Below are 25,922 nucleotides of genomic sequence, written 5' to 3' on the forward strand. Positions count from 1 at the left end.
GATGAGCTCCTGTAGTACCTAGGAAACACCTCAAAGCAACCACTGGACTTTCTTAAGCTAATTTCTAGTCCCCAGTACTCTTGTGTGTGCTAAGGCTTTAAAAACTGATGCTCCTTGAAGGAAGTGAGCACACCAAACTGACAAAAAAAGCTACCTGCTTCTCTGTAGCTGCTCTGCGTGAATGTGGGTGTCGTTGTTACAGGTCTTAATTTACAAATACGTTGAAGTAGAATTCAGTGCTTAGGATTTCCTGTTCAGGCAAGTCGTTCCCGTAGGACTTTTTTCAGCCGCATAAATAACTGTTGTTCGAGGTGCTCTTGGTGCATGGTGGTTTCCTCTGTGTATCTGAAAACGTTTACTCGATGGCACAACCATAGTGGCCCCGCGTGCAGTCCAGTGTTGGAACGACACGGTGCCTTCACGGGGCTTCCAGGCGAGTAGAAACTGCCCCGTTTCTTGCTTAAACACCCTGTTCCGCCTACTGTGGGCTCAAGAATCACTCGTGTCCACCTTTTCCCATCCCTGAAGGAACTTGGGACTTTTTTTAATAGAGCTTTTGGGAATTCGGTCACCAATCAGTGACTTTTTCTATTTTTTAATGACTGGAATTTTGGGTCTTACATATAAGAGGTGGAAGAGGGCTGAGATGAGACACTGACCCCTTTTACTTACTTTTACTTACCCCTTTTATTGTCCCACCTTGAAAACTAATTTCTGTTAGAATAGCAGTTTACAAATATTACTGATGTTTATCATTTAGGGCAATTTTTTACTATTTCCAGTTATCTGTTTTCTACCTTTGCTTGAGTAGAAAGTGATGCTACTATTTTTTTTCCCAAAAAATAACCTTTTGGCATAGAAAAGCTGTGAAAGCTCTTTTGCCCAAGACAACACATTTAGAAAAACTGCCTATTGCTTAACTGTGACCAGCACTTTGAACGTGTGCTACTAAATTACAACCAGAAGCCTCCAGAACAAGGTGAGTGCTGATCAGGACGCCTGTCAGCAGACGCAGCCGGACTCCAGAGCGAAGAATGCACTTATTTAAAAACATTGTTTTGCCACTATGGTTAAATCTCTTCAATTTGTCCTCCGTCTTGTTATACCCTTGCAGCTCGATGCCAGAGGAGTGTGCAGAGGGCTTGTGTGAGCACTGCATCTAGACGGCTTCCAAGAGCACCGAGGCTTCCGTATCTGTGCGGGTACTGGGTATTTCTTGCTGACAGCAGCTTTGCACTATAACTGTGGTTAAGTATTTTGCTGTACATGAATGTATATGTGTCCTGCAGAAGGCGTGTTGCACAAATTCTTATTTGCCACCCCTATTTATTTATTTTTTATTTTGAGAGATGTTTCCACGTGGTTCTGCAATTGAATGAAATGTATCTAATGCCAAAAAAAGACTTTTTTTTCTGTTGTTCCTTGATTGTATATTTGATGTAGTGGGGAAAACGAAAGCATTTGAGCTCTGAGTGTGCTACGATATAGCACAGCTTTGAGGGGGTACCAAGGGGTGCCAAGTGCTGCTTTGCCTTCAGTTCCTGCAAGAAAGTGCAGGTTGGGATCCCGCTCTCGCTCTGCTGGAGGCAAAGGAGCTTTCACAGTTTGTTTCCTTGGTAGACGCCTCGAGGCCTTGGATGATTTTGCTTTTAAATAGCCTCCTAACAGCTCAGAACAAGACACTTGCTTTTGAACAAAGCTAAACCCTGCAAAAAAGCTTCAGGTGGGTGATGAGGCCCCATCTGGGCTCTCCTGCGTTAGGTCCTGCAAAGAGCAGGAAGCTGCTGTTTTCCCTAGGAGGCTGCTCTGTATCCATATGCTGGGATTGTAAATGCAGCATAGAGCAAAAATATGCCTGTATTTTGAGTTGGGCCACCGTTCGTGGTGAAATATCTTCATTAAAAGCATGCATGAGCAGTTAAGTACCCGGAGTGGAGGCCCTTGTCTGAGCAGTTTGGTAGGGATGCAGTAGTGCTTTTGGAAGGACAGGAACAGGCACAACATGTTGAATGTATTCTTAGGGTATAATAGCTCTTGCTGTTTTTTAAACTGCTGCTACCGTTGTTCTCCTGTTGTATTTGAACTGTTTGATATATTTATACTGTTCCGTTTGGGGAACCCATTTCCTTTCTGCCCGCTCCAGCCTTACCTCCCTTCCCTTCCCAGCTGTATTGCTCTCTTTTCAGTGCTCCGTAACTTTGTTATTTGCAGTGTTGGAGCTTCTGGGACTTTGTGCACAAGCTTCTTGCAGTCGTAGTTGGTTCTTTGCTGCTTTTCTAAGAAGAACAAAAGCTGGCGAGGCCGGAGCAGGAGGCAGGGAACGGATCCGCACGCGCCTTTGCAGAGGCCTCTCTGCACCAAGTCAGCACCTTCAACTGGAACCAGCCCCCCAACTCGTTTCCTATTTAGCATTTGATAAAATCAATTTAATTTTTGTCTTTTTTCCCTTTTTGATGTGCTGAGCTTGCTCTGCCTCCCTCAGCTGGGTGGTAGCTGGGATCCTGCCCGAGCGGTTTCCTCGTTTCCTTAATTTTGGATGGTTAGTGCATGTGCACGTGTTATTCCCTAGCCTGGTCGGGTTGTGCTCCGTGGCCTTACGGGACAACCTGGATCCAAACCTGGACATGGAAGAACCGATTCCAGGGCAGGGAGGCCCCCCAACACCGGGTTGAGAGCCCTTAGTCCCACCAGGGGTTTCCTCAGCCTGTTTCACCCGGCTGAGCCCAATTTTGTCATGCATTAAATGCCGTTTCTTTAAAAAACAAGAACAAAGATGAACAAAATTGCAAATTAATCGGATGCTCCCTTTAATTTGAAAGCTACCCTTGTCAACATTTCATCCTGCCCCCTGCCCCTTTCTCCTCTTCCATTCCCAGAGTACGAGACGGGAGGTGTTTGGTGATGCCTTGGTGAGCCCATCCCGATCCGGAATTCCCGACACGCAGCCGGTTTTATGTCCTCCTCCCGCTGCGTGTCCCAAAGTAGCTCCGTACCCAGGGGCTGAAGGTGCCGTGTCCTTGTCCAGCTGTAGCTCCTGCTCCTGCTTCTCCAGCGTCTGGTCCCCTGTAATACTAGGGCATGTTAGAAACGCGGAGTGAGAATTTTCCCTTTTCCGAAGTACTTCTGTGTGTTTTGCGCTGTGGATTTAGCCGAATGAAGTGGTGTTATCAATAAAACGTTCTCTTCGTAGTAGCAATCCATCCCGTCTCCGTGTTCTTTAGTCCAGCGGTGTGACCCGGGATCGGAGCCGTCGGATCGACCCCACGTTGGCGGAGAAGGGACCACACGTGTCTCTGGCGCAGGAAAATGGGGACAAACGGGAAAGGACCTGGCTGCAGGGCCAGGGGGTGGCTGGCACGGACCGTCCCCGCAGCCCCGTGGGGATTTCAAAGGAACCTGGAGGGGGGACATCCACGTTGGGTTTCCCTGGGAACACCAGGGTTTCCCAAGGAGCCTGCTTGGAAGTTCAGCCCTGCTAAACCAGCCATGTCCCCTCCAAGACGGCCCCGGGTGGGACCCTAAGGACAAATGCACCCGAATTGGCCGCCGGTGCCACCGCGAAGCCGGGGGACGGGTGGATCAGGGCGCAGGGCTGAGAGGGACCTGGTGCTGCCGGAGAGGGGGAGTTAGTGACAGGGACACCAGGCTCTGGCAGCCGCCCCGTACGGGAATGCTTCCTTATTCCCTCTCATCAGGCGGGAACTGGAGGGAAAACCCTGCTCCGCGTCCACTCTCCCGGCCCAGGACACGTTCCCAGCTGCCCTGAAGGCTTTTGGGGCTAACGGAGACTGTTGTCACCTTCCCAAACAGGGACATGAAGGTGCAGGAAGAGAAGAAGGTCCCTGGGCTCCAACCAGAGATGCAGCTCGGAAGGAGAAGAGCTGCCCTGGGCACGGTGAGGGGCAGCCTGTGCCCGGCCTGGCTCCGGCAGCTCCAACCCCGGCTCCGCTTCCCTCTCCCCACCCAGGGAAAGGTTCCTGTGCCCCTCCTCAAAACCCTCCGGAAAAGGGTGGGTTTCGGCCCAGCTCTGGGCTTTGCTTTTCTTCGGTCCCCCAGGAGCACAACCGAGGTCCCCACAAGCTGCTCCTGGGGTGGTGGCAGGGCCAAGAGCCCCCCCTCCCTGCAGCGAGGGCCGTGGGGACACGGAGGGATGGGGACAAGGGACAAGGGAGACGAGCGGCGGTGGCAGGAGCCTCGGGCGCACGCGGGGTCCCCGGGCCGTCTCCGTCTGCAATTGCAGCAGCCGGCGCTGGATGTCACCACGAGCCCGAGCGCAGCGGGGACAGGGTCCCCCCGAGCCTCGCCTGGACCATGATGTGCCCCGGTGACGGTCCTGTACCCACGGTGACAATCCTGCACCCGCGGTGACAATCCTGCACCTGTGGTGACCGTCCTGCACCCTTGGCGCGTGTCCTGCATCCCGCAGGATTTACCTTCCACCCTTCTCCTTGCACACGTTAATTTAACAACTCAATTAATTAGCAAGGCGCCAATCCCCGCAGCAGCCACCGGTCCCCCCAGGAGCTGCCCTGGAGCCTGGGAGGCTCCCGCTTTTCCCCTGGATTTAAAGAAATCCCCACGGGAACGGACCGCAGCCCCTGCTCCTCTCCCACCCGTGACGGTCACGAGGGACCCCACGGTGCTGAGGAAAACCCGAAAACGGGTAAAACCGACATAGCCCGGCCGGGCGCAGCGGGAGCATCAACCCCCAGCCGCAAACACGACTGTCACAAGTTGCGCGGTCTCAGCTCCAGCCTCTCGCATCTCACTGGAGGTCGCAAGGAAACCGACACTCGGATGTTTCAGGAGTGAAAATGCCCAAGATGTCACGGGGCAAAAACAGAAAACCATTTTTCCGCTCCACAGCAGGGGAGGAAGCCGAGGGCTTTTTAACACTATTTGCCCATTTTCTGGAGGCACAGGGGACAAAGGGACAGCCCTCGGCCTTGCTGTCCCCCAAGTCCCCTCTCGCTGGAGCTGAGGCTGGAGGCCTCATGGCTGGACAGGGAGAAGGGGGGAAAAGCTCCGGCAGCTGGAGCAGTCGGCACAGGAGCACAACCCTATTGTAGACACCTGAGAATCCACCAGGCTTTATCCGCACAGTGCGGTCCCAGTGGCTGCCAGCAGCACCGGCAGGTCCCTGTGGGGTCCCATGGGACCCCTGTGTCCCCAGTGCCGCTCCGACTGCTCCACAACGGAGCCACCGGGATAACTTTCCCTGCTGGAGACAGCGCTGAGAGCCACGGGGACGGGGGGGAGTTTTCCATCCCCTCCGTGCCCTGACCGGGATAAACCCGCTTGGAAACCGCGCTCCAACGCGCCGGCACCCGGGAGCCTCCGGGACCCCCTGCCTGCCCCCGAGCGCCCCAAGACGCCGCTTCGGAGCAGCGCGTCGCAAAAGCCACCAACTTGCAGCATCGCAGCCAATTTCCGCGATTCCTAAAGCACCAACCTGCAGAAGGTGCCGCTTCGCAGCCCTGCGCTGGCTCTCGCAGGGGCTCATCCACCCCCGAAACGCTCAGGAGCCCGAGGCGCGTTGGAAACCTCTCAATCCCGATGCTGTGTCCCGGCTCCTTCCCCCCATTCCCACTCGATCCTGCAAAGCCGGAGCCCCACGCGGGAATTGCAAAGAGTTTTCGGAGCCCGGCGCTGCTTGCGTCCCTCTGCCACCCCCGTGTCCTGGGGGGAATTATTGCAAGGAGCCCTATAGAAAATAGACAGACCAGCGGGTGCAGCCGTCACTATATTTGCTGTAGGCGGTGGGGACAGGCGCGGGGGCGAGCGGACGGGCTCAGCGGTGCCGAGGGGCCCTGCTCCGGAGTGGGTCTCATGCATGCGGCCTGCCGGGGGCTGCGTCGCTCTGCGCCAGGGGAGACAGCCAAGAAAAAAAAAACAAAAAATGGGGGGAAAAAACAGGGAGGGAGCCTGGGAATCACAGGGCTTCTCTGGCTGCCGTTTGGGTTCAGGTCTTGGCGTCCGGAGTGGGCTAGGGAGATTAATGGGGTTGATGCTGGCGCTCGTTGAATAGAAATCTAATAGGAAAGACGGTCAAAGTCACAGTCAAAGTCATGTCCAGGCTCCGGCGGATCCGGCAGGGAGGTCCCGGCGGCTCTGCTGAGCGGCGACGATGGGGTCTGCGCCGGCTGCCTCCAAACGCCCTTGGGGCTGGATGCATCGAGCTGCTCCATCCCGGGAAGGCTCCATCCTGCCGGGAACGCTGCCGGGAAGAGGGCGCGGAGGCTTCCCGGCCGCAAGGCCGCGCGGTGCTGACGTCCCGTCCCTGCAGGGGGGCTCAGGGGCCATCGGCGGCGGCGCGGCGCGGGTCGGCGTCCTGCTCGTAGCGGTAGTGGTAGCCCTCCATCTGGTCGCGGCAGGCCTCGCGCAGGTTGTGCAGCCAGCGCTTGATGCCGCGGCGGTTCAGGTAGAGCACCATGAGGAAGACGACGCCGATGAGGGCGAGCACGACGCCGAAGAAGACGTAGGAGGCCGTCTCCAGCTCGCCGCCCTCCTCCTCGTCCTCGCCGCGCGCGCAGCCCAGCCCGTCGGGCCGCAGGCGCAGCAGGGCGGCCCCGCGCAGCGCCGGCGGCCCCGCGCAGCGCAGGCTGCGCCCGTCGGCCACGCGCCCGCCGCCCGGGCCGCGCAGCCAGCCCAGCAGCGGCCGCAGGGCGCAGTCGCAGCGCAGCGGGTTGGCGGCGAGCGAGAGGCGCAGGCCGCGCAGCGCCGGCGCCTCGAGGCCGCGCAGCTCGGCGGCGCCCAGGCGCTGCAGCGAGTTGTTGCGCAGGTCGAGCTCCTCGAGGCCCGCGGGCAGCAGCAGCGCCGGCAGCGCCTGCAGCGCGTTGCCCGCCAGCTCCAGGCGCCGCAGGCTGAGGTTGCCCAGCGCCACGGCGAGCTGCTCCTCGAGCGGCGCCGCCAGCAGCGCCGCGTTGAGCTGCAGCGTGCGCAGCAGCGGCGCCCCGCCGAAGGCGCCCGCCGCCACCGCCAGCAGCGGGTTGTGGCTCAGGTCGAGCGTGCGCAGCGCCGGCAGCCCTTGCAGCGCCATGTCCTCGATGGCCTCGATGTTGTCGTGGCGCAGGCGGAGCAGGCGCAGCTGGCGCAGCGGGCGCGCGGCGAAGGCGGCGCGCCGCAGCACGCGCAGGTCGCTGCCCGCGATGCTCAGGTTGTGCACGGCGGCCGGCAGCTCGCGCGGCGGCTCCCGCAGCCGCTCGTAGCGGCACTGCACCAGCTCCGGGGTGGCCACGCAGTAGCAGGGCGACGGGCACGAGGCCGGCGGCGCCGCGGCCAGCGGCAGCAGGGCGAGCGCCAGCCAGCGCAGCCAGCGCCCATCACCGCCGCCGCGGGCCATGCTGCGCGCCCGGGCATGCGGGGAGCGGGGAGGGGGTGTCGGCTGGATGGAGAGGGGTGGGATTTTTTTTTCGGGGGGGGGCCCAGCCGCGTTGCCCCCCCGGGGCCCGGCTGCCTCCGGCGCGGCACCCGGCGGCTCTGCCGGCAGCGCTGCCCGCGCCGCTGCCCAAATCGGGCTGCGGGGGAGGAGGAGGAGGAGGAGCGGGGAGGAAGGAGGAGGAGGAGGAGGCGGGTTGGGGCTGCCGTCGGGGGCGGGGAGGGGGACGCGGCGGGGATCGCACCGCGTTGGACGGAGCGGACGGAGCGGCGGCAGCGCAAGGGGCGGAGGGGGGCGAGGGGGCGGTCCCGGTCCGGCCCGGGCGGGGAGGGAGGGGGACGGGGGGTCCTGGGACCTTTTCCAGCCCGGGGCAGGGAGTTGGAGCTATCCCGGTCCTGCGGTTGGGGATGTGCCCGTACCCGGGGCGCTTTGGAGAGGTCCCGGTCCCGGTCCAGCCCGGGAAGCGTTGGGGGAGTCCCGGTCTTTTTCCAGCCCTGGCGTGGGGTTAGAGCGGTCCCGATCCCGGTCCTGGTCCAGCGCGGAAGGAATCGGAGCTGTCCCCGTCTCTGCTCCCTTCCAGACCTGGTAGCGGCCGGGGAGGTTCCGGTCCTCGGTGCGGGGCAGGTTGGAGCGGTCCCGGTCCCGATTCTGGTCCCTGGGGTTGGGAATGTGACAGTACCCAGAGCAGGTTGGAGCAGTCCTGGTCCCGGTCCCGGTCCAGCTCGGGAGGCGGTGGGGCATTCCAGGTCCCTTTCAACTCCCGGGGCGGGTGGGAGCGCCCCCGGTCCCGGTCCATCCGGGTGGCATCGGAACAGTCCCGGTCCGGGTCCCCTCCCGGAGCAGACAGGGTCTTTCCCCACTCTCAGCAGTGTCTCCGTCTTCTCAGTGGCAGGGATAGGAGCAGAGCTGCATTTCCCGCTGCCTTCCCGTGGATGTCCAGTCCCGGTGGGCGCCCGGTGCGGCCGGAGATGATGGCAGGAGGGAGCCCAGCGCCTTTATTAACCTGTCTTGGAAAAATCCCGAGTGGCGCTGGGCACACGGCGCTCACCCGGTGCCTGATTTTATTTTCTCTTTATTGCGTCTGGCCTAATAAAAGTTATTGCGTCCGTTGCGCCGCTGTCCCCGCCAAGCGCTGCAGGGCTGGGGGCTGCTGAGGCTGCGGGGCAGAGGGAGTCGAGCCCCATTCGTGGCCGGGAGGGCGACAGGGGATATTCGGAGCCTGGAGGGATGCACGGAGTGAAGCAGGATGAGCCTCATCCAGAGCCAGTGGAGACGGCACTGTGGTTGGCAGCAGCGTTTGGGTGCTCAACCCCTCTTCATGGTGCCAGAGCACCTTGGAGGACTGAACCTTATTTTATTTTGTTTTATTTTGTTTTATTTTGTTTTGTTTTATTTTATTTTATTTTATTTTATTTTATTTTATTTTATTTTATTTTATTTTATTTTATCTTATTTTAATTTTGTTTTGTTTTATATTTTATTTTATTTTCCATCCTGATCTATTCTATTTATTTCTGCATTAAGCATTAATTATTCACTAATGGAAGCAGCCTGTCTGTCCTCGCCCTGCCCTCTTCGATCTTCCTCTCTCTCCTCCTCCCCATCCCGATGCTTCCTCGTATCCTTCTCCCAGTGGATTCCCCCCCGCTGCCTTCTCCATGGGCTCCCCCCTGCTCTACCTCCTTCCAAAACATCGCAGATTTTGCAGCCACCGGCTGCATCGCGGATGCCCTGTGTGACCCGGCAGCTTGAGCTCGCTCCCAGAAACTCTCCGGACTCTCCGGCTAGGGAAAACCTCCATTTAAAGTGACAGCATCTCACTCAGTATCTGGATTTCACCGGAGCACCTGGAGGAAGGGGACGAGACCAGTGCTGAGCACAGCATCCCTTCACTGGTGCCAATTTTTTTTTTCCTTTCTATCTAACTCCTTGGCACTTTCAAGCCCAATTTGTCACTCTTCATGGCTATATTTAACAAATCAATATCACTTTGGGAACATGAGGTGGCTGGTGGGCCAGAACCACCTCTCCACATCCAGGCACTGGCAAGCACCTACCTGCCCGGCCCAAAACACTGGGGACCTTTTAGGCTTTTTCTTATAGCTCCTAGAAGAAGGTCACTGGCCATAAAAGCTGAGGCAGAGGAAGGGCCCCTTGGCTGCCTCTCCAAGGACCATAAAACGTGGTTGGTGAGTGACTACAGAGATAAGGCAAGAGCACGAGTCTCTCTGCAGCTCAAAGTGATCTGAGTCCTTTGACTTTGGAGAGGGGAGAATCTCCAAGGATGGATGGCATGGATGCTCTAATGCATCTTGGTGGCCTTAGTATGAGGAGGACACTTGGAGAGTGGAGCTTCTCCAAGGGTGGATGGGATGGGTGCTCTAATGCATCTTGGTGGCCTTAGCATGAGGAGGACGCTCGGAGAGTGGAGATTCTCCAAGGATGGATGCTCTAATGCATCTTGGTGGCCTTAGCATGAGGAGGACACTTGGAGAGTGGAGCTTCTCCAAGGATGGATGGGATGGGTGCTCTACTGCAGCTCGATGGTCTTGGCATCGGGACACTTTTTCCACTTTGATGCTGCCAGTGCAATGTCCTTGGCTTCCCTGGAGGTGACCAGTTCTTGGGCTTGCCGAGGGCTCACCGAGGTGCTGAGCAAAGATCTGTGTGGGGAAAGACGTGGTTGTCATCCAAATCCTTGGTGGCAGATGGGCACCCAACTTCTTTACAAAGGGCTTGGTCCAAGGGATGCTCCCTGTCTGGGGTTTGACCTTCAGGCACGCTGGTGGGAAGCTGCAAGCAGTGTTGAAGGTGCAAAGGTCTAGGGAAAGTTGGTGCCCATGGGTTGGTGGAAGGGAAGGTTTCCCCATGCTCCATGGTGTCCATAAAACCTCAACCCGGGGCTGTTCCTGCAGCTCTGCTCCTGGAGGACCCAGAAGACACTTTGCTTGGGTTTCCCTTGAGGTTGGTGGGCAACACTCCCACCCGACCCAGAACACTGTTGGCTGCAGGGGGTTGCGAGGATCCCCTTTGGTGCCAGCATTTTCCTGCCTGATTTTGCACCCTGGCCAAGAAGCGTGTCAGGTTGAGCCCTGAGATGAAGCAGCAGAAGACTGAGGAGGCATTGAAAACATTATCACCACTCGCCAGCCTTAAATTGGCAATTAACGACCTGAAAACCATGACCCCCATTCACACGTGCATCTACACGGGAATAAAATCCCAAGACATAACAGGCAATTTAAGAAAAAACGTCTATCTTCTGGCCTCTGAGCTTCTCTTGGGCACAAAGTCAAGCTGTTCTGTGCAAAAAGGCCAAGTTGTCTTTCCTTTTCTTTCCTTTTTTTTTTTCTTCATGAAGAAATCCTTGCATAATCTCCTGCCTCCAAGATTTCGGAGCGGGAACAGAGCACAGCAGGGAATTGCCGGTAGCGAGAGAAGGGTGGATGGAGGAGGGAGCATGGGACTTTCTGCTGCAAACAGATCATTTAATCCTCAAACCACACTGGGAATGTCTTATTTGGCCACCCTTAAGGCAAAGCTGCTTGGGAGGAGAAGCCAGGGTCTCTTGGGAAGGACCTGGCTCCTTTCAGGCTCTGCTTGGTCCCATGTGATTCCTCACTTGCAATTTTGGGTTTTGCAAAACTTTCTGCGCCCTCTGGCCTGCTTGCTCAGCACTAGCAGATAAAAAGATGGGAATAAAACCAAAAAGAGAGCGGGCAGACAAAACAAGGGGCTCCGCGTGGCTGTTAAACCATCTATTTATGCTGTCAGAGCCAGAGGAGAAGGGACCTTTCCCCTGATGCCTGCAAAGCGCCACGCGCTCTATAAATACGCAGGCAATAAATAATGAATAACCCGCTCGGGCTCCAAAGCTCGATGTGCCTCCGGCTGCAGAGTCTTCCGGCAGCGCCATCATAGATCGTTGGCTCCATCATTAAGAAAAAACAAGCCCAAAATAGCCTGTCAGGCACCGTCTTCATCCCAGTTCTCCGTTTCCTCGCATCAGAGACTTTTCTATGGGACTTTCTATGGGAATATTAATTCTTGAGCTGGGGCTGATGAGAGATTTTTTTGGGGGGCTTCACGTCAAGGGGTCTTGCACCGCTTTGGAGGGGTGCAAGGAGCCCCCAGGGAAAAGCAAGCCCCGTGGCTACGAGGTGTGAGTGGTTAATCCCCGAGTGCAGGGATTAACCACTGTCCCCTGTCCCTGAGGCCATGGTCACCCTGGAAAGGATGCAAAGGTGCTGGAGGGAATAGCATGCATGGGATGTCTGGAAACTACAGGGATGCGAGATGGGAAGTGTCACTGATGCTTGTCCCAGTCTTCCTGCATCCCTGAATGTCCTTGCGCCTATGTCCCTAGAGGTAGCACATGGGGAAGGGCAAGCAGAGCCTTCCCGAAGCCTCTCCTGAAGGATTTAATGATGATAAGCGGAGCCGGTCATGCATTCCCCGTGAATTTTCGGCTGCTGCATTCCCGCAGGCCACCGAGCTGCTCCGTATGGATAAGTGAGAGCACTTGTTGGAAACAAGGTGACACCCACCATTAGCACGTGCACAAAGTGAGTAACGGGGAGATGAGAACAGCCAACTTCTGAGCAACCTGTCCCTAGGGCTTTCCTATTCCTTCCCGTTTCAGCTTTTAAGACTAAAGTCAATTTTATGGATGTTTGCTGAAGAAAGGAGTGATCCTTAGTGAAATATCAGTGCATTGGGTGAGACCTAAATCTCTTGTCTTGGTACAAAAGTGACCCTGGAGAGTGTCCAGTGGGTTGGAAATGCCAAAGCAGGAGCAGGAGATTCACTGGCAAGACGATGCACTGGGAAGGAGATGGAGATCTCCTTTCTGCTCACCAGAGCCGTCGTTAATCCATGGAGTGCAGCAGAGAGATCCTCCCATCAGTTCTTCCTCTCCTCTTTCAATCAGTTCTTCCTCTCCTCTTTCCACCAGTTCTTCTTCTCCTCTTCCATTATCACTTCTTCCTCTCCTCTTCCTATCAACAACTATTGCTCTCCTCTTCCTTCTCATCAGTTATTCTCCTTCTTTCACCAATTCTTCTCCTCCATCATTGCTTCTTCTCCTTTTCCTTCCATCATCAGTTTTTCTTCTCCTTTTTTTCCATCATCAGTTCTCCTTCTCCTTCCATCATCAGTTCTTCCTCTCCTCCTTACATCAATTCTTTTCTTCTTTCCATCATCACTTCTTCCTCTCCTTCCTCCATCATTAGTTCTTCTCTTTCCATCATCAGTTTTCCTCTTCTTTTCCCATCATCACTTCTCCTCCTTCCATTTTCAGTTCCTCCTCACTTAGCAGCAGCAGCCCTGACTACTGTCCACGCTAAATGGGGCAATAAGAGTGATTCTTTTTAATTTTTCTAATGAATAAAAAGCTATGAATTTTCCCCAGTCGGGGGTTGCAGGGAAGGCTGGGATTACTCATATCAGGATTGGCAATTAATAACGGAGACATGACAAATTACATGCTTGCCCATGATTGTGTACGGTGCCTTGGTAATGTTTAATGCATCCTGCAGATATGCAGCTCCCTGGCATGCCAAGGGTGGAGGACAGGGTTGGTGAGAGCGCAGCGAGTGCAGCCCTTGTGGTAGCAATAGCTCTGCCAGCAGCGAGTATGGTGAGGAAGCAGAAGGCTTTTCCAATGGGAAATGTCAACCTGGCACTGCTTGTCTGGAGCATAGAGAAGAGGCACAGACGCAAGAGGTAGGTTCAGAGGAGACAACTCCAGTAGGGAAGCCCAGAGGAGGGCTAGAAAGCTGCTGCGTAAATTATTATTTCCAATTCCATTTGCAAATCCCATCCCCATTTTCCTGGTTCCCCAGCAAAGAAGGAAGAAGAGTTGCCCAAATGCAGGCACGGGAGGCTGCGTAATCCCAACCCTAATCCTGGCTCCGATTCTCATCCCTGTTGTCCAGCGCCTGGATGATCCGGGAACAAATGAACTGGATAAACCGCCAGCACTCGGGGCCTTGTGCAGGTTTGCTGCTTTGCTGTTCTGTGTCTCACAGCTCCTCTTCTCGATACTTATGAGACCAAGCAGATACAATCAAGTCTTCTCTGGGCCTTGTCGTCATCCAGCAGCCGAGACACCGCAGGAAGACCCGGTTTTGCATTATTCAGGCTTCATAAATGGGAAAACCCAGGGCTGTGTAAAATGAACATGAGCTGCCATGGCCATATGGAGGTTCCGTTTCGTAGAAATCAATGGTGAGAGCCCTGCTCTGAATGTGAACGGGGCAAATGTGGCCTGTAGAGATACAAGGGGACCCTCATCTAAGACCCCACGCAAAGAGCACCAGACCCAAGAGTCCTCTAATCCCCAGACTTTGAACCATGGCTTGATGGCCATATCTCCAAGGATGGCCAGTTAAGGCCAAAAGGTCTCTTGCAAGAGGACCAGCTGGTCCCACACATTGCCCTATTGATGCTGAGCAAGGTCACACATCCTGGTCACAGCACTTAGACGTTAAAGGCCTGGCTATGAGTTCCCAACCTCCAAAGTCTTCCCAGATACTCCATAGAGATTCCTTGGTAAGGATAACAATTGCTTCCAAAATCCAGGCTGGAGAGTCAGTTGGTGCTTTGATCTTCCAAAGAAAAAATCCTGGATTTGTCCTACATCTCCTGTGGGCAAGAGGCTTTTCATGGTATTTGGGGTTTGCCTTGGATTTGGAAGGACTAATGACTACTGCAGACAGCAGCTTGACTGGGATGAACTTGGGCTCATGAAACAAGGTTTTATGGCAGATTCTTCCTATGGGAGGGCTGCTACTGGTTTCTGAGCAGGGAATGACAACAGAGCTGATTGCACTGCCTGAAACCTCTTGCTATTGGCCTCTGGGAGAGGTGCCTGGGGGAAAAGCAGAGGCCAGTGGTCAGCAGGAATATAAATAGCCTCCAGCAGGGCCCTCCACCTTCCCTTCTGTGGCATGTGCATAAATAGTTGGCTTTGGGAAGCACCGGTGCATTAGTGGGAGCCGTAAAACATCAAGGACTCGGGCTTGGCAGCACTGCCAAAACCCAGCAAAGACTCAGGGAGACCAATTAATCCCATTCCTTTTACGAACCTCTGTAAAACGCCGGCTTAAGGTCAGTTTTAGGGGACTCATGACCTGAATCCCAAACAAGGGCAGACCCAGGGCATGAGGTTGCAATGCAAACCAGGTGCCAACAGAGGAGTCCCAGGATGTCCCAGTATTTGCCCTGCTGCACTTTTCTTTGCCATTCCGGAGCTGGATTCTGGATCCGAGGTGGTGGAGATACTGCAGTGAAACTCTGCAGCTGAGTGTTTTGCTGAAGAAAATGCAGATGAGGGAGGTGACGACATCTGGCAAATGCTCCTTCTTTTGTTGTTGTTTGTTTGTTTCTTAAAATGGCTGGCATAAAAAATATCCCCAAGAAGTCTCATCAAGGTTGCAACGAACCATTCTGATGATCGAAGCAAAGGCAGCTCTGAAACCACAGGCTAGGAAGAAGCACGGGGAGCCCCAAACCTTCTGCTTGAGTCTGAGTCACCTTCTGGAGGAGATTCTGCCAGCAAGGCAGGAGCCAAGGAAGATGCTCTCTCCTTGGGGGCCCTCAGCCAGCAAGGGCAGATACCTCCCTACAGCCCCAAAATAACTCTCTGCAGGACCTAAAATACAGGTTTTATAAATTGCTGCTCCAAATAGAAGGTTTTGAGGATGAACAAGCCTGATGTGGTTATTTTCAGAGTTACTATTGCTTTCAGAGCTGCTAGAACTGCCTGACTCTGATAGTGTATCAAGGGCTTGGGACTGTCTGCCTTGGGAGCAGAGCCAGGTCCGGGCTTCCAGGATCCATCCCTCCTCTGAAGGATGGGTGAGGAGCGATGGATACCAGCCATGAAGATGGAATAGGAGTGGAGAAAGCCACCTTGAAAGCCCTTTCCTGTCATGGGACAGGTGCTTTATGGCAGCCTTGCTGTCCCTGATGGGCCTGAATTCATGACCATGCTGTGAAAGCTCCAGCACCACCAGGGTGGAAGTGAGTGGTCTGAAACAGAGGGTTTGCTGTTTGCAAGACACCCTCATGCCAATGCGAGGTACCTGCAGGTCTTTGCCCTGCAAAGATCTGGAGACCCTATGCATGGTCTGCAGCTGCCCAAGGCATGGAGTGGACCCCATGTCCTTGGTATCTTCTCCTTGGGCTACTGGCAGAGGTAGAGGAGGGACATCAGAAGCAGCTGTTTCTACAAGAAGACTCTTGTCAACACTCTCATGGGGCAGCGAGCTGGTGCTTGGCTTCTCCCACCTCCATCATTGCCTTGGAGGTGGAAGGAGTTTCCCAGCCCTGGAGATCCTGGGACCTTGGATGAGCAACGGGCCTTGCAGGTCCATCATTGGAGAGCTGACAGGGTGTTTGCAAGCCACAGAGCTGACTGTTCGACCGTGGCAGCTCCTGTTAGCTGGGCTGGAGCCTGCAAGAGATTAGGGGAAAGCAGATGGCTCCTAATTGGCAGCGACGGCTTATTTCCTGCTCTCCCAGATAAACCATTAAATTAAGGTTTAAATCAAACTTCATGCAAGTCGGGAGGCTGCATGTAATTATTTAGAAATCTAGACAGACTTAAAAGTCTGGATTAAGGGTCCTATTGACAGGAAGGGATGGAAAATGCACGCTGGTCCCTGTAAGGCTGAGCAGCCAGAGGCTCAAGTGTTGGCGACCTGACCAGCTAACCCTGTCGATTGTGATGTCCCAAGTTTTGGAGGGGCAAAAAGGCCCAGAGTTTGGTCCTGTTTTGGTCTGGAAGCAGTGGGGGCCACCGGTGACGGGATGCAAAGGACCTTTGAAATGGGGCTCGTGGAGGATACAGGATGAAATCCCTGAAGACAGTGCCTGCCCGAGCCATTCCCAGAGCATCACAGGGACACTGTGGGAAAAAGAGCACTTGGAAAGGAAAAACAGCCAGGATGGGAAGCTAGAAACCAAAGGCAATGATAAAAGGCACCTTCTCACCCCCTGGAAAGCTGCAAAGATGGGAAATATGTGGATGACTATGAGACTTGTTAAATGTAAGGACCCTAGCCAAGGTCCTAAAACGACTCCTCCCAGAATTGAGGTGATGCCTTTAAGAGCTGGGCTTAAAATCGTGCCCAGGGTCACCCTGTGGCACAGCCAGGACTCAAGATCTCCTCTCTGAGGTCCAGTCCAACTTCTTATCCATCCCCAAGGTCTTCTGACGGCGCTGCTGATAATGCTCTGAAAACACTAAGCGTGACGAGCTGTAGGAAATGAGCCCTACCTTTTCCCTACTTAAAGAGGAGAAGTTCTGCCGTCAAGTGCCCAGACTTATGGGAGAGTTTTGAATATGTTTCCCCCTTCCTTTCTGGGGGGAAAAATGGTGAAACAGCATCTAAACAGGAAAAGAGGCAACTAAAAAGAGACGAGCTGCTGTGGTGGTTGGTGGGCATGGCACAAACAGATGGATTTATCGTCCCCTGCAGCTGCTTGTTCACTTAATCTTCAATTCCAACACAAATCTACAGGTGCTTTCCTAGGAAAGCAAGATCTCTTGTGCTTTCTTGCATTAGGCCACCCTGGAATCACTCCCCTCGCTGCATCCATCCCATCTGGGAGAAGATGAAGCAGTCGGATGGGATGGGAGACAACGGGTCCCTTCTAGTGGGTCTCCTTGTCCTTGGAGCTCAGCAGCGTTTCCCTGGGCTCGGGTCCTGCTTCTGCACAGCACCCCATGCTGATACCAGGGCTGCCGGGCTCCTCAGTATTCTCCTGCTTACCAAAAATAGTTTCTGTCTAGGATATATTATATTGCTGCGCATCCCTGTCAGGGAAAATATTCCTGGCCAGTGACAAGGCACAGTGGCTAGTGCTGCTGCAAGGAGCCTGGGTGCTGCCACAAGGGATATCTTTTGAGAGGGACGAAAATACCTCAAAAGAGAAAGGAGACACTGGGAAAGAGCTGCTGGCTCATTCTGTCTCTGTCTCTCATTTATTGCTTTGCTCTGAATTAACCCACAGGAGGCAAATGCAGCCCATTCCCAGGACAGAAGTAACTGCATTGCTATACTCTGAGCACCAAGAAATCCTCTCCACATGCTCTAACACCACGGTGGAAAAGCTCTGGTGGTTGCAGAGAGCTCCTGTCCATTGCATGATGGTTTTAGGTTTTAACTTTAAATGGAGTTTTATTTCTCAAGCTTTCCCTATGCCGTGAAGGGCCATCAACTGAAGAGGGAGCATGAACACGACCTTCTCAGAGGATATTCTTCTGGCAACGGAGGCTGTAGCTGCACTTGAGATGAAGAAGAGGTTGACAATGCAGGAGAGAAAAAAGTAGAATTTTCCCAAGAATTGAGGAAAGGACTCCATGTCCCAAATGGTCATGGGGTCTCGTGGTCAGAAGAAGGAAGCAGAGATCGATCTTGCAGCACTTCTGCTTTTCAGAGCAGGCTTTGGATTTGGCACCTACCACCAAAGGGGGCCCGTGGGAAGTGCTGGCTCAAGACCCACATTGAGCAAATGCTCAGAGAGCGGCCAGACAAGCTCCAACCACCTTCCTGGTCCTATTGAGATGGGATGGCCACAGGATGGAGCAGAGACACCAGTTACCTGAAGACAGAAGATCTGGACATGGGACATTGCCCAGACAAGGGGATGGGAGATGGACTTGCTTCCTGAAGTCCATCGCTCATGTAAGTTGAGCTGAGCAGAGGCTTGTGACAGCTATAACGAGTTGTTCTGTTGCTCATCACCACCCCACTTCCAGTCCCTTCAGCCATTGCTAATCTTAGCTCAGCCTGAGCTGAAAAAGAAAGATTTAGATGGAAACTACTCAAAAATCTCATGAATAACCCATAGAGGGATCATATTAACCTCTCAGTATGATCAATGGCTGTTGCTAATTTAACTTTTTTTTTAGAGTGAATGGCTCCCAATGTGTGCTGTGTGCTCTGAGCACTGTGCCATGCTCCATGGCTTCTCCCACTTGGTATCTGGGCCTGCTGGCCCCTCCACCAGCAGTTCCACTGCCCAGGGCTGGTCCAGGCATCCGTCAGCAGAGGCTGGTGGGAGACACATTGCAATGGTCCAGGTCCTAAAGGGCTTTCAGGTGGCACTGCCCTCTGAGCTGAGCAGATTTGTATTTCCTCGGACCCTGGGATTCATCCAAGGCCACATGGGAAGGTGGTGGGTGAGGCAGGAATGGCTCCTACATCTCATTTTTCCCAAGCTAGTGAATGAGCCTGTGGTCAAGCAAAGGAGGAATATGGATTTCCTCCAACTGTGCATCAGGATGTCTGAGCAGGAGTTGTTGGGGAGGTGCTTGCCTGGAAGTGTGCAGGGTCTACCTCTACCCATGCTGAAAGAACTAAGACCATAGCTCCTGCATGCAACGGTGATGGAGAGATCCAGAGCCAACAGGCAAAGGGCAGGACACAGGGAGGCCACAGGACAAGGAGATGCAGCAATTCCAGTGCATTAAAGAGAGGTGAGATTGGGACAATCCAACAGTTGTGATTCTTGGGAGAACGCAGTTGTCCAGATTGCAGGAGAGCTAGTGCCTGCATCTGCAAAGCTTCGCCTTGCAGAGGGCAGTTTGGAAACAGAAGGGACGTGGCTTGCTCTGAGTTGAGGATGGTGTGACCATGGCCATAATCGTGCATCTCATGGGCTAGCAGATGCCAGATCCCAGCTTTGCTTCAAGAGTAACGTGATTCGCCATGGGCCATTGGGGCTCCTTGAGAGTATCCTGCCCCATTTCATCTTTGCATCACCTCTAAGGTTTCCCAGAGGAGCAAGGCAGAAAAATTGGAGCTGTCAGGGCTTGCTGTCCTCCACAGGATGTGACGTCCAGTCAGGGCACACAGAATCACAGAATCACGGAATTCTTAATGTTGGAAGGGACCCCTAGAGATGATCAAGTCCAACTCCTCTGCTCCAGCAGGGACACCCAGAGCATGGGGCACCCGGGCGCATCCAGGCGGGTTGGAGATCTCCAGAGCAGGAGACTCCACAGCCTCTCTGGGCAGCCTGTGCCAGGGCTCCGGCACCCTCACACCAAGGAAGTTCTTCCTCACATGGACATGGAGCTGCCTGGGCTTCAGCTTGGCCCCAGCACCCCTTGTCCTGGCGCCGGCCACCACCCAGGAGAGTTTGGCCCTGTCCTTCCTGCACTCTCCCCTCAGGTCCTTGTCCATGTTGGTCAGATCCCTCTCAGGCTGCTCCTCTCCAGGCTGGACAGGCCCCGCTCGCTCAGTCCTTCCTCACACGATGGCTGCTCCGGTCCCTTCCTCATCTTCGTGGCTCTGCCCTGGCCCCTCTCCAGCAGCTCCAGGTCCCTCTTGTCCCGGGGAGCCCAGAGCTGCCCCCAATGCTCCAGTGCGGCCTCCCCAGAGCTGAGCAGAGGGGCAGGATCCCTCCCTCGCCCGCTGGCAACGCTCCTGCTGCAGCCAGGAGCCCATTGGCCTTCTTGGCCACCAGAGCACGTTGCTGCCTCGTGGGCAACTTGGTGTCACCCAGGACTCCCAAATCCCTCTCTGTGGAGCTGCTTTCCAGCAGGTCAACCCCTAATCTGTGCTGGTGCCTGGGGTTATTCCTGCCACGTGCAGGACCCTGCACTTGTCCTTGTTGAACCTCATGAGGTTCCTCTCTGCCCAGCTCTCCATCTTGTCTAGGTCGACAAACACGATGCCTGTCCCATGCACGGCTCCTCTTGTTGAGGTCGCTGTAGTTAGAGCCGTTATGGACAATGCAGACCCGCGGGCTTTAGAAATGCTGTGGCTTCCAGTCAGCCGGCTCCAAATTCACTCATATTGTGGCAGTGCTGGCGTCCAACCTGCTCTTACCCTGTGCAGAGGAGATTGCTTTTAAAGCCTGATCATTAGGACATCCGGCTATTTAGTCCTGCATCACATTTGACAAATGCATAGGTGCATTTTTCTGCTGATGGGGAGCTCGGTGGACACTTACAGATACCAGCACTTTCTGGGCGCTGGACCAGCTCATGCAGCTCCCATTTATCACCGGGATGGGATCCCAGTGGAGCTGCTGTGTGACAGCAGCAATGGCCTGAGAAAGCTGCTGTCCTCCCTGCATTGAGATGTGACACTGCAGAAATGGAGACCTTGCTAAGGTGGGTGCATTAACCACCCCTGGCATTTTTTTCTGAGCCTACGGATAGGTGATAGTAGGCAAAATGTTGAAAGCAAATTTCAATTTATTGATGCATGGAGGAAGGACACATCCAAGAAAGCTTCAGCAGCAACTACAAAGCTGAAGTACCTTCAGCTGCAGATGTTCAGGAAGATGTTGCAGGTCCATACTATTTAACATATAATATCTGTCTAATAATTAGCTGTCACTAGAACAAGATCTTTTTACCTGAATCATTCCCTCTCTATATCCTAAAGTTTCTTCTTCCCATCCTTCCTATTTAATATTTTTTCCTTCCCTTTTGTCATAATTATCTGCAAACCAAGAAAATCCAAGCCTTGTTAAAGAGGGTCTCTTAAAAAGAACTTTGTCTGAACTAATAAGCTTTCAACACCACAACTAAATAAAGATCACAGAAAATCTGTGTAATACGGTACTATGAAATGCTAGCAGCTGGTCTTTACAAGAAAATTGCAGGGAGACAAAACTAAGTGTAAGAAGAAAAACATTAAGAGCTAAAAGAAAAGATTATTGGAAAAAAACCACACACACAAAAAGAACCCTGACAGAGATCTAGGACATAATGCCTTATGTGATTTTAAAGAACAAATTGCAATCGTCAGGAGGGAACCTCTACACAGAGTCGATATATTTATGCATGTTGCCCAAGAGAGGTGATAATACCTTAGGAATGGCTTCTGTGGTTCTGAAAAGTTCCTAGCAATGCAGAAAAGTATCGACGATGCCAAACAGCATATTCATGCCTTCTCTCAGCATGAAAAATTCAGTCCTGCCATGCAGCAAATTCAGCAAAGCATTTGCAATTAATGTGCAGCTCCTGGTGATGCTTTTTGGATATGCCACAGACTGATTGATAATAAGAATTTTGCTAACTGCTTTCTGGAGCAAATTAAAGAACAAGTTAAAATATCTGGGTTTGGGCACTGAGAAACAGCTTTATGCAGTAAGCTTTTAAGGTCTACACGAGCCCTTCAGGACCACCTGTAGGATCTTTATGTTATTCCATCCCTCCTGTCAGCTCCACCTACCATGCACAATACACCCGTGGCCACATGCAAAGACAGATATAGGGCTGAATCCTGCTCCCACGGGAGGTTTCTGAATTCAGACTTGGTCTGTGTATGTCTACACTGTCACGACTGTCACGTGCAAACCAACAGGGTCTTGGCAAGGAAGGGAGTAACAGCCACATGAAGGGCTACAAGTGCGCTTGCCAGCATGGAAAAGCTCTGGTCAGTGAAAAAACCCATTAATTTAGTGGCAAAAAGGACTCAGATGCTATTTCCTCTTTTAGCAGAGGGATGCAAAGGCTGGAGGTGCACTGGGCATTAGGGGAACTGCTAAGCACCCTGTGAAGCAAATGTCTCAGGCAAAAAATCTGTATTCATTGGCTTCTTCCAAGTCAGCCAGGAAGAGAGTGGAAGATGGAGACGTCTTGTTTGCACCCGGAATGGCAAAGGTCCATGTAGAAAGTGTTTGGGTATGGAGGGCTTTGCCAGCCTGACTCTCCCAAGCGCCTGCTTGGCTCCCTGCACATCGAGGTCTGCTCTGCCTGACCCTTGCACTGAGCGAGGTGCTGTAAAATTAAATAGCTCTGAGCTGTGCTGCGAAATCCTTGCAAGGGGAAAGCAATTTCAGGCTGATGAAGGCAATGGCTGATCTACTGCTCAGCCAGCTTCCTAATCTCTGCAAACCGAGCACCGGCCGATGCAAACGTCTCGGAGCAGCATCCAACAGGGGCTCGGTGCGGCGTGTTTATATATTCCTGAGACTTTGTGTTGCTATTCTCAGTTCGCTTCCAGATGAGCCGCTTTCTGCTAGGTGGTAATACCAACTGGAGGAGTTGCGTAATGCTGGAAAAGTTGGATGTTTCTGCATGAAAAGCAGGCGAAGGTTGTTTAAAGAACAAAGGAGCATTGAAAAGCCTAACAGCGCTGCAGAGCGTGTGCTGAGAAAAGGGCTCTAAGAGCCCGCTGAAAATCAAGTGCCATTAAGGTATGAATAAGCAAGCAAGGTGGAAAAAAAAATTAAAGCTCTCTGTATTGCAATGAGGGATGGGGAAGAAGGGATGCACTCCAGGGAATGAAACTGCCGCATCTGATGGATCCATCCACAGAGAGAGAGGGTGATGTGTGTGTATACTGTGGGTTCCTATATGCTGGGAAAGAAGCCACTGTCCCAGGCTGGATGTTCCAGCCTCTCCAGCTATGGAGGTGACTAGGTGGGAAACTGAGGCAGGCCTTCCTGTCCCCTCGGCACGTGCATGGAATTACACCATATCCTACTTACTAAGAGGCATAAAACATGGGCCATCAGGTCTCCTCCTGCCCTGATCTGTGCAGCCCCATATTTGTGTGGCTCATGACCATGTCCTTCTATTTCTCCATCACATCGTGTCATGCTGTCATATCCAAATCACATCCAGTCTGTAATTTGGAGGATCTCTAAGCAGAGATAATGCATTTGTGTTTATAGAACACACTGTTATTTGAAGTTCCTTGCCCCAGAGGTCTACAAAAAGGGGATTTTTAATAGCAGACAGTTGCAAAGTTATAAAGATGATCAGATGGGCTGGCTTGTAATGCTCTGGCCAGCACGCATGCTGGTGCGTGGGAAGTGGAAGGGCCCTTTAGTTTGTTCTTCATGTGCTCCTGGTCTCCTGGCTCTCAGTTTATGTTTCTGTCCAGTGCACATCCATGTGTGAAGCTGTACGAGGTGTGCTTGGTGGGAGCAGAGCAGCCAAATCATCCTTCTAGCTCCAATCTGGGAGCGACGGAGAGCACACACTGCCAGATGGGAGAGAGACCGGGATAATGAGAGCAAGGGGAATGAGTCCATCTCTGAGCTGGGATTAGAGGACTGATCCCTTTCTGTTGGATCCACAAGGTTCACAAGCCCCGGAGCTGGAGCAGCTGCGTGGCAGCTACCAGCTCCAAAGCCAAGAGGTTTGTGCGTGAATGTGGGACCTTGTGCATGCCAGTGTGGAAGTTAGAGTCCTGCCTTGGCAAGAACACCCATTTAATGTCAATTTGCCTTTGGATTTACACATGAACAGCTACAAAGAAACTGTAGTTTTAGTTCTGACTCCTCCATTATCTTGGAGTAAAATTGTGGGTCAGTCAGAGTGACCCAAGAGTTCAACCATAGACATCTTGAGGTAGGACTTGAAACACATATTCAGACACTCGAAGGAAGGATAGTTGTGTATAAAGCAATGTCTGGAGACCCCGGAGACTCAATTTCTGGCTCTGTCAGTGAGGTACTGAGTGATCAGAATCAAACCTTGCAATTTTTCTGGACCAAGTTTCCAACCTGTAGAACAGAGATAACTCTCTTATCTCATCACTGTCTTATGTAGACCAAAAACAATTTGGGGTAGGTAGCTTAAATCTTTGTATTCTCCTATACAACGAGGATACAGCTGCATTCAAGTGATGCCTAGAATTGTTCCTGTCCATTCAACCTGTTTTCTGCTTGACATTCTCCCAGTAATCACTGGTCTTTAAGAGGGCGATGCCAGGCTTTAAAAAACAGATGATGGCTGCAAGAAGAGTGTGTGCTGAAGTGTCAGGCTGTTGGGTACCGGGGGAGGAGAGCTAGAAGTGTCACCAGGTGATGGATGGCTGTGATGCAAGTGCTGGATTCCTGGGAGCAGGAGTGCAAGTGTCTGCTCATCCTGGAGCACAAGGATTGCACAAGGGAGAGATAAAGAAGGGGAAGGAGAAGCAGATAAGTGGATTGAAAGGATTTACAGCTCCTGCACAAGCCAGGACACTTGGAGGTCACGAGGGAGAAGGCTGGGATGATTGCACTTGGGTTCACAGCTGTGGTTGTAGGAAGGTGACCCGGCTGCCAGGCACTGCAAAATTAAACAACTTCCCTTCCTGCTCATTGTCTTCAGACGGAGAAATGTGATTTATGGAGGGGAAGACCGCTGTTTTTACAATCCTAACATAATGCTGTGAGGTGGACCTCCAGCATTCCCCACTGAGATGTTGGGCTGGTGCCATTAGGCTTGTAAAAGTCTAATGACCTCCGTGCAAATGGAGAGGCAGTTGTGTGGCAAATCTTCCTCCTGCGGAGGAAGGCTCTAAAAACTGCATTCGGGGCAAAATTCAGGTCACTGCATGTTAAAGAACCAATGTCCCATGAGACTTGTGGCTGGAGGACGGGAGGAGAGGTGCACAGCTGCACAGACGATGGAGTGCAGCAAGGAACAGCTGGGAAGATTTTATGGGAAAAAATAAAAAAAGAGGGAATAAAATTGAGAAATACCTGGAGTGCTTGTAGAGAGATAAAGAGTGGGCCTCTGGTCCTGGGAAAGTTATTTGCAAGCAGCCATGAATTGTTCAGTGAATTTCCCAACTTCATGTGCCAGAAAAATGCACAGGAACCAACCATGGCTTTGCCATCTTTGCTCGCATCATAGAATTATTGTCATATTATTTCATGCTCTGCTGATGGCTCCTATGCTGTCAGAGTGTTCCTTGCAAATAATGGCAAATGTGAATCTGGAAGATGTTTTCGGTGAACCCTGGTTCCTTCCTGGCTCTCTAATTGACAGGAAGCGGATGTGGAAGGGACAGTCACACAGCAGAGGGCATTAGTGATTATGGACCTGAGTGAGTAGTACAGGCAGTTTTTCTCGGTACCGTTATGTTCCTGAGACAGATGCATTAGGAACCATTCAGGGAGGTTTTACAGCATAAAAAGATTTAACTGCTTAACAGCAGAACAGAATAAGTGGGAAAAGACTGGAAGGTTTTCTCTGGTTTTTCTTTGTACTTCTGAGAATTTAGGCAGTAAATGTCTAAAAAGTGGTCCTCACCCTTTGGGTGCAAAGAGCCAGGGTGGGTGCACGGTGCTACTAATTGCACCCATGACCAGGAGCCGTCCTGGTTTTGGAGCTGCTTTGCAGAAGGGCTATCAAGGCCAAGCTCCTAATCTGGGGAGTCTTACAGCTCCTGCCAACTTGATTTTCTTGAGTCCATGACCGTTGTTAATCACCCCCCGAGCGGCTGCCAGAGGGCTTGTGTTAAGTCCCCCCAGATGGATCTGCAGAGACTTCATTAAACATGAGAGGCTGGTGTCCTGGGAGGGAATTAAATGGGAGTTAACACGTCTTAATGAGGAACTTAAATGCTGGGTAATAGAAATAACAGCTGCATGTGGGGGATTCCAACACATGGATGGGACATGGGGGACTCCTGAGGCCGCAAGCTAATTTACCTTGTGATGTCCCAATGGTGACTGCCTCAGAAACTGGAAGAATATGCTCTGCTTTAACATGAAAGAGCTTCATCCATGGTGGACCTCCTGGGAGTGAAGTACACAGGACCCTGGCACCCAAAGGCAACCTGGTGCACAGCAG

The 25,922-nt window shown here is 52.8% G+C and overlaps 1 protein-coding gene across 1 annotated transcript; it reads right to left on the bottom strand.

Annotated features, from left to right (window-relative positions):
* Nucleotides 1-6,292: 6,292 nt before the first annotated feature.
* Nucleotides 6,293-7,342, bottom strand: TPBGL (trophoblast glycoprotein like). The gene has a single exon (XM_088534939.1). It carries the CDS (start codon nucleotides 7,340-7,342, stop codon nucleotides 6,293-6,295), a length of 1,050 nt encoding a protein of 349 aa, XP_088391065.1.
* Between the last annotated feature and the right edge of the window lie 18,580 nt (nucleotides 7,343-25,922).

This window comes from Tinamus guttatus, unplaced genomic scaffold (assembly GCF_059628265.1).
Source record: "Tinamus guttatus ecotype Peru unplaced genomic scaffold, ASM5962826v1 Tinamus_guttatus_pri_ptg000602l, whole genome shotgun sequence".
Lineage (NCBI taxonomy): Eukaryota > Metazoa > Chordata > Aves > Tinamiformes > Tinamidae > Tinamus > Tinamus guttatus.

Excerpts from the sequence above, each read along its gene's own strand:
- TPBGL (XM_088534939.1), bottom strand. The coding sequence starts at position 7,342 with ATGGCCCGCGGCGGCGGTGATGGGCGCTGGCTGCGCTGGCTGGCGCTC.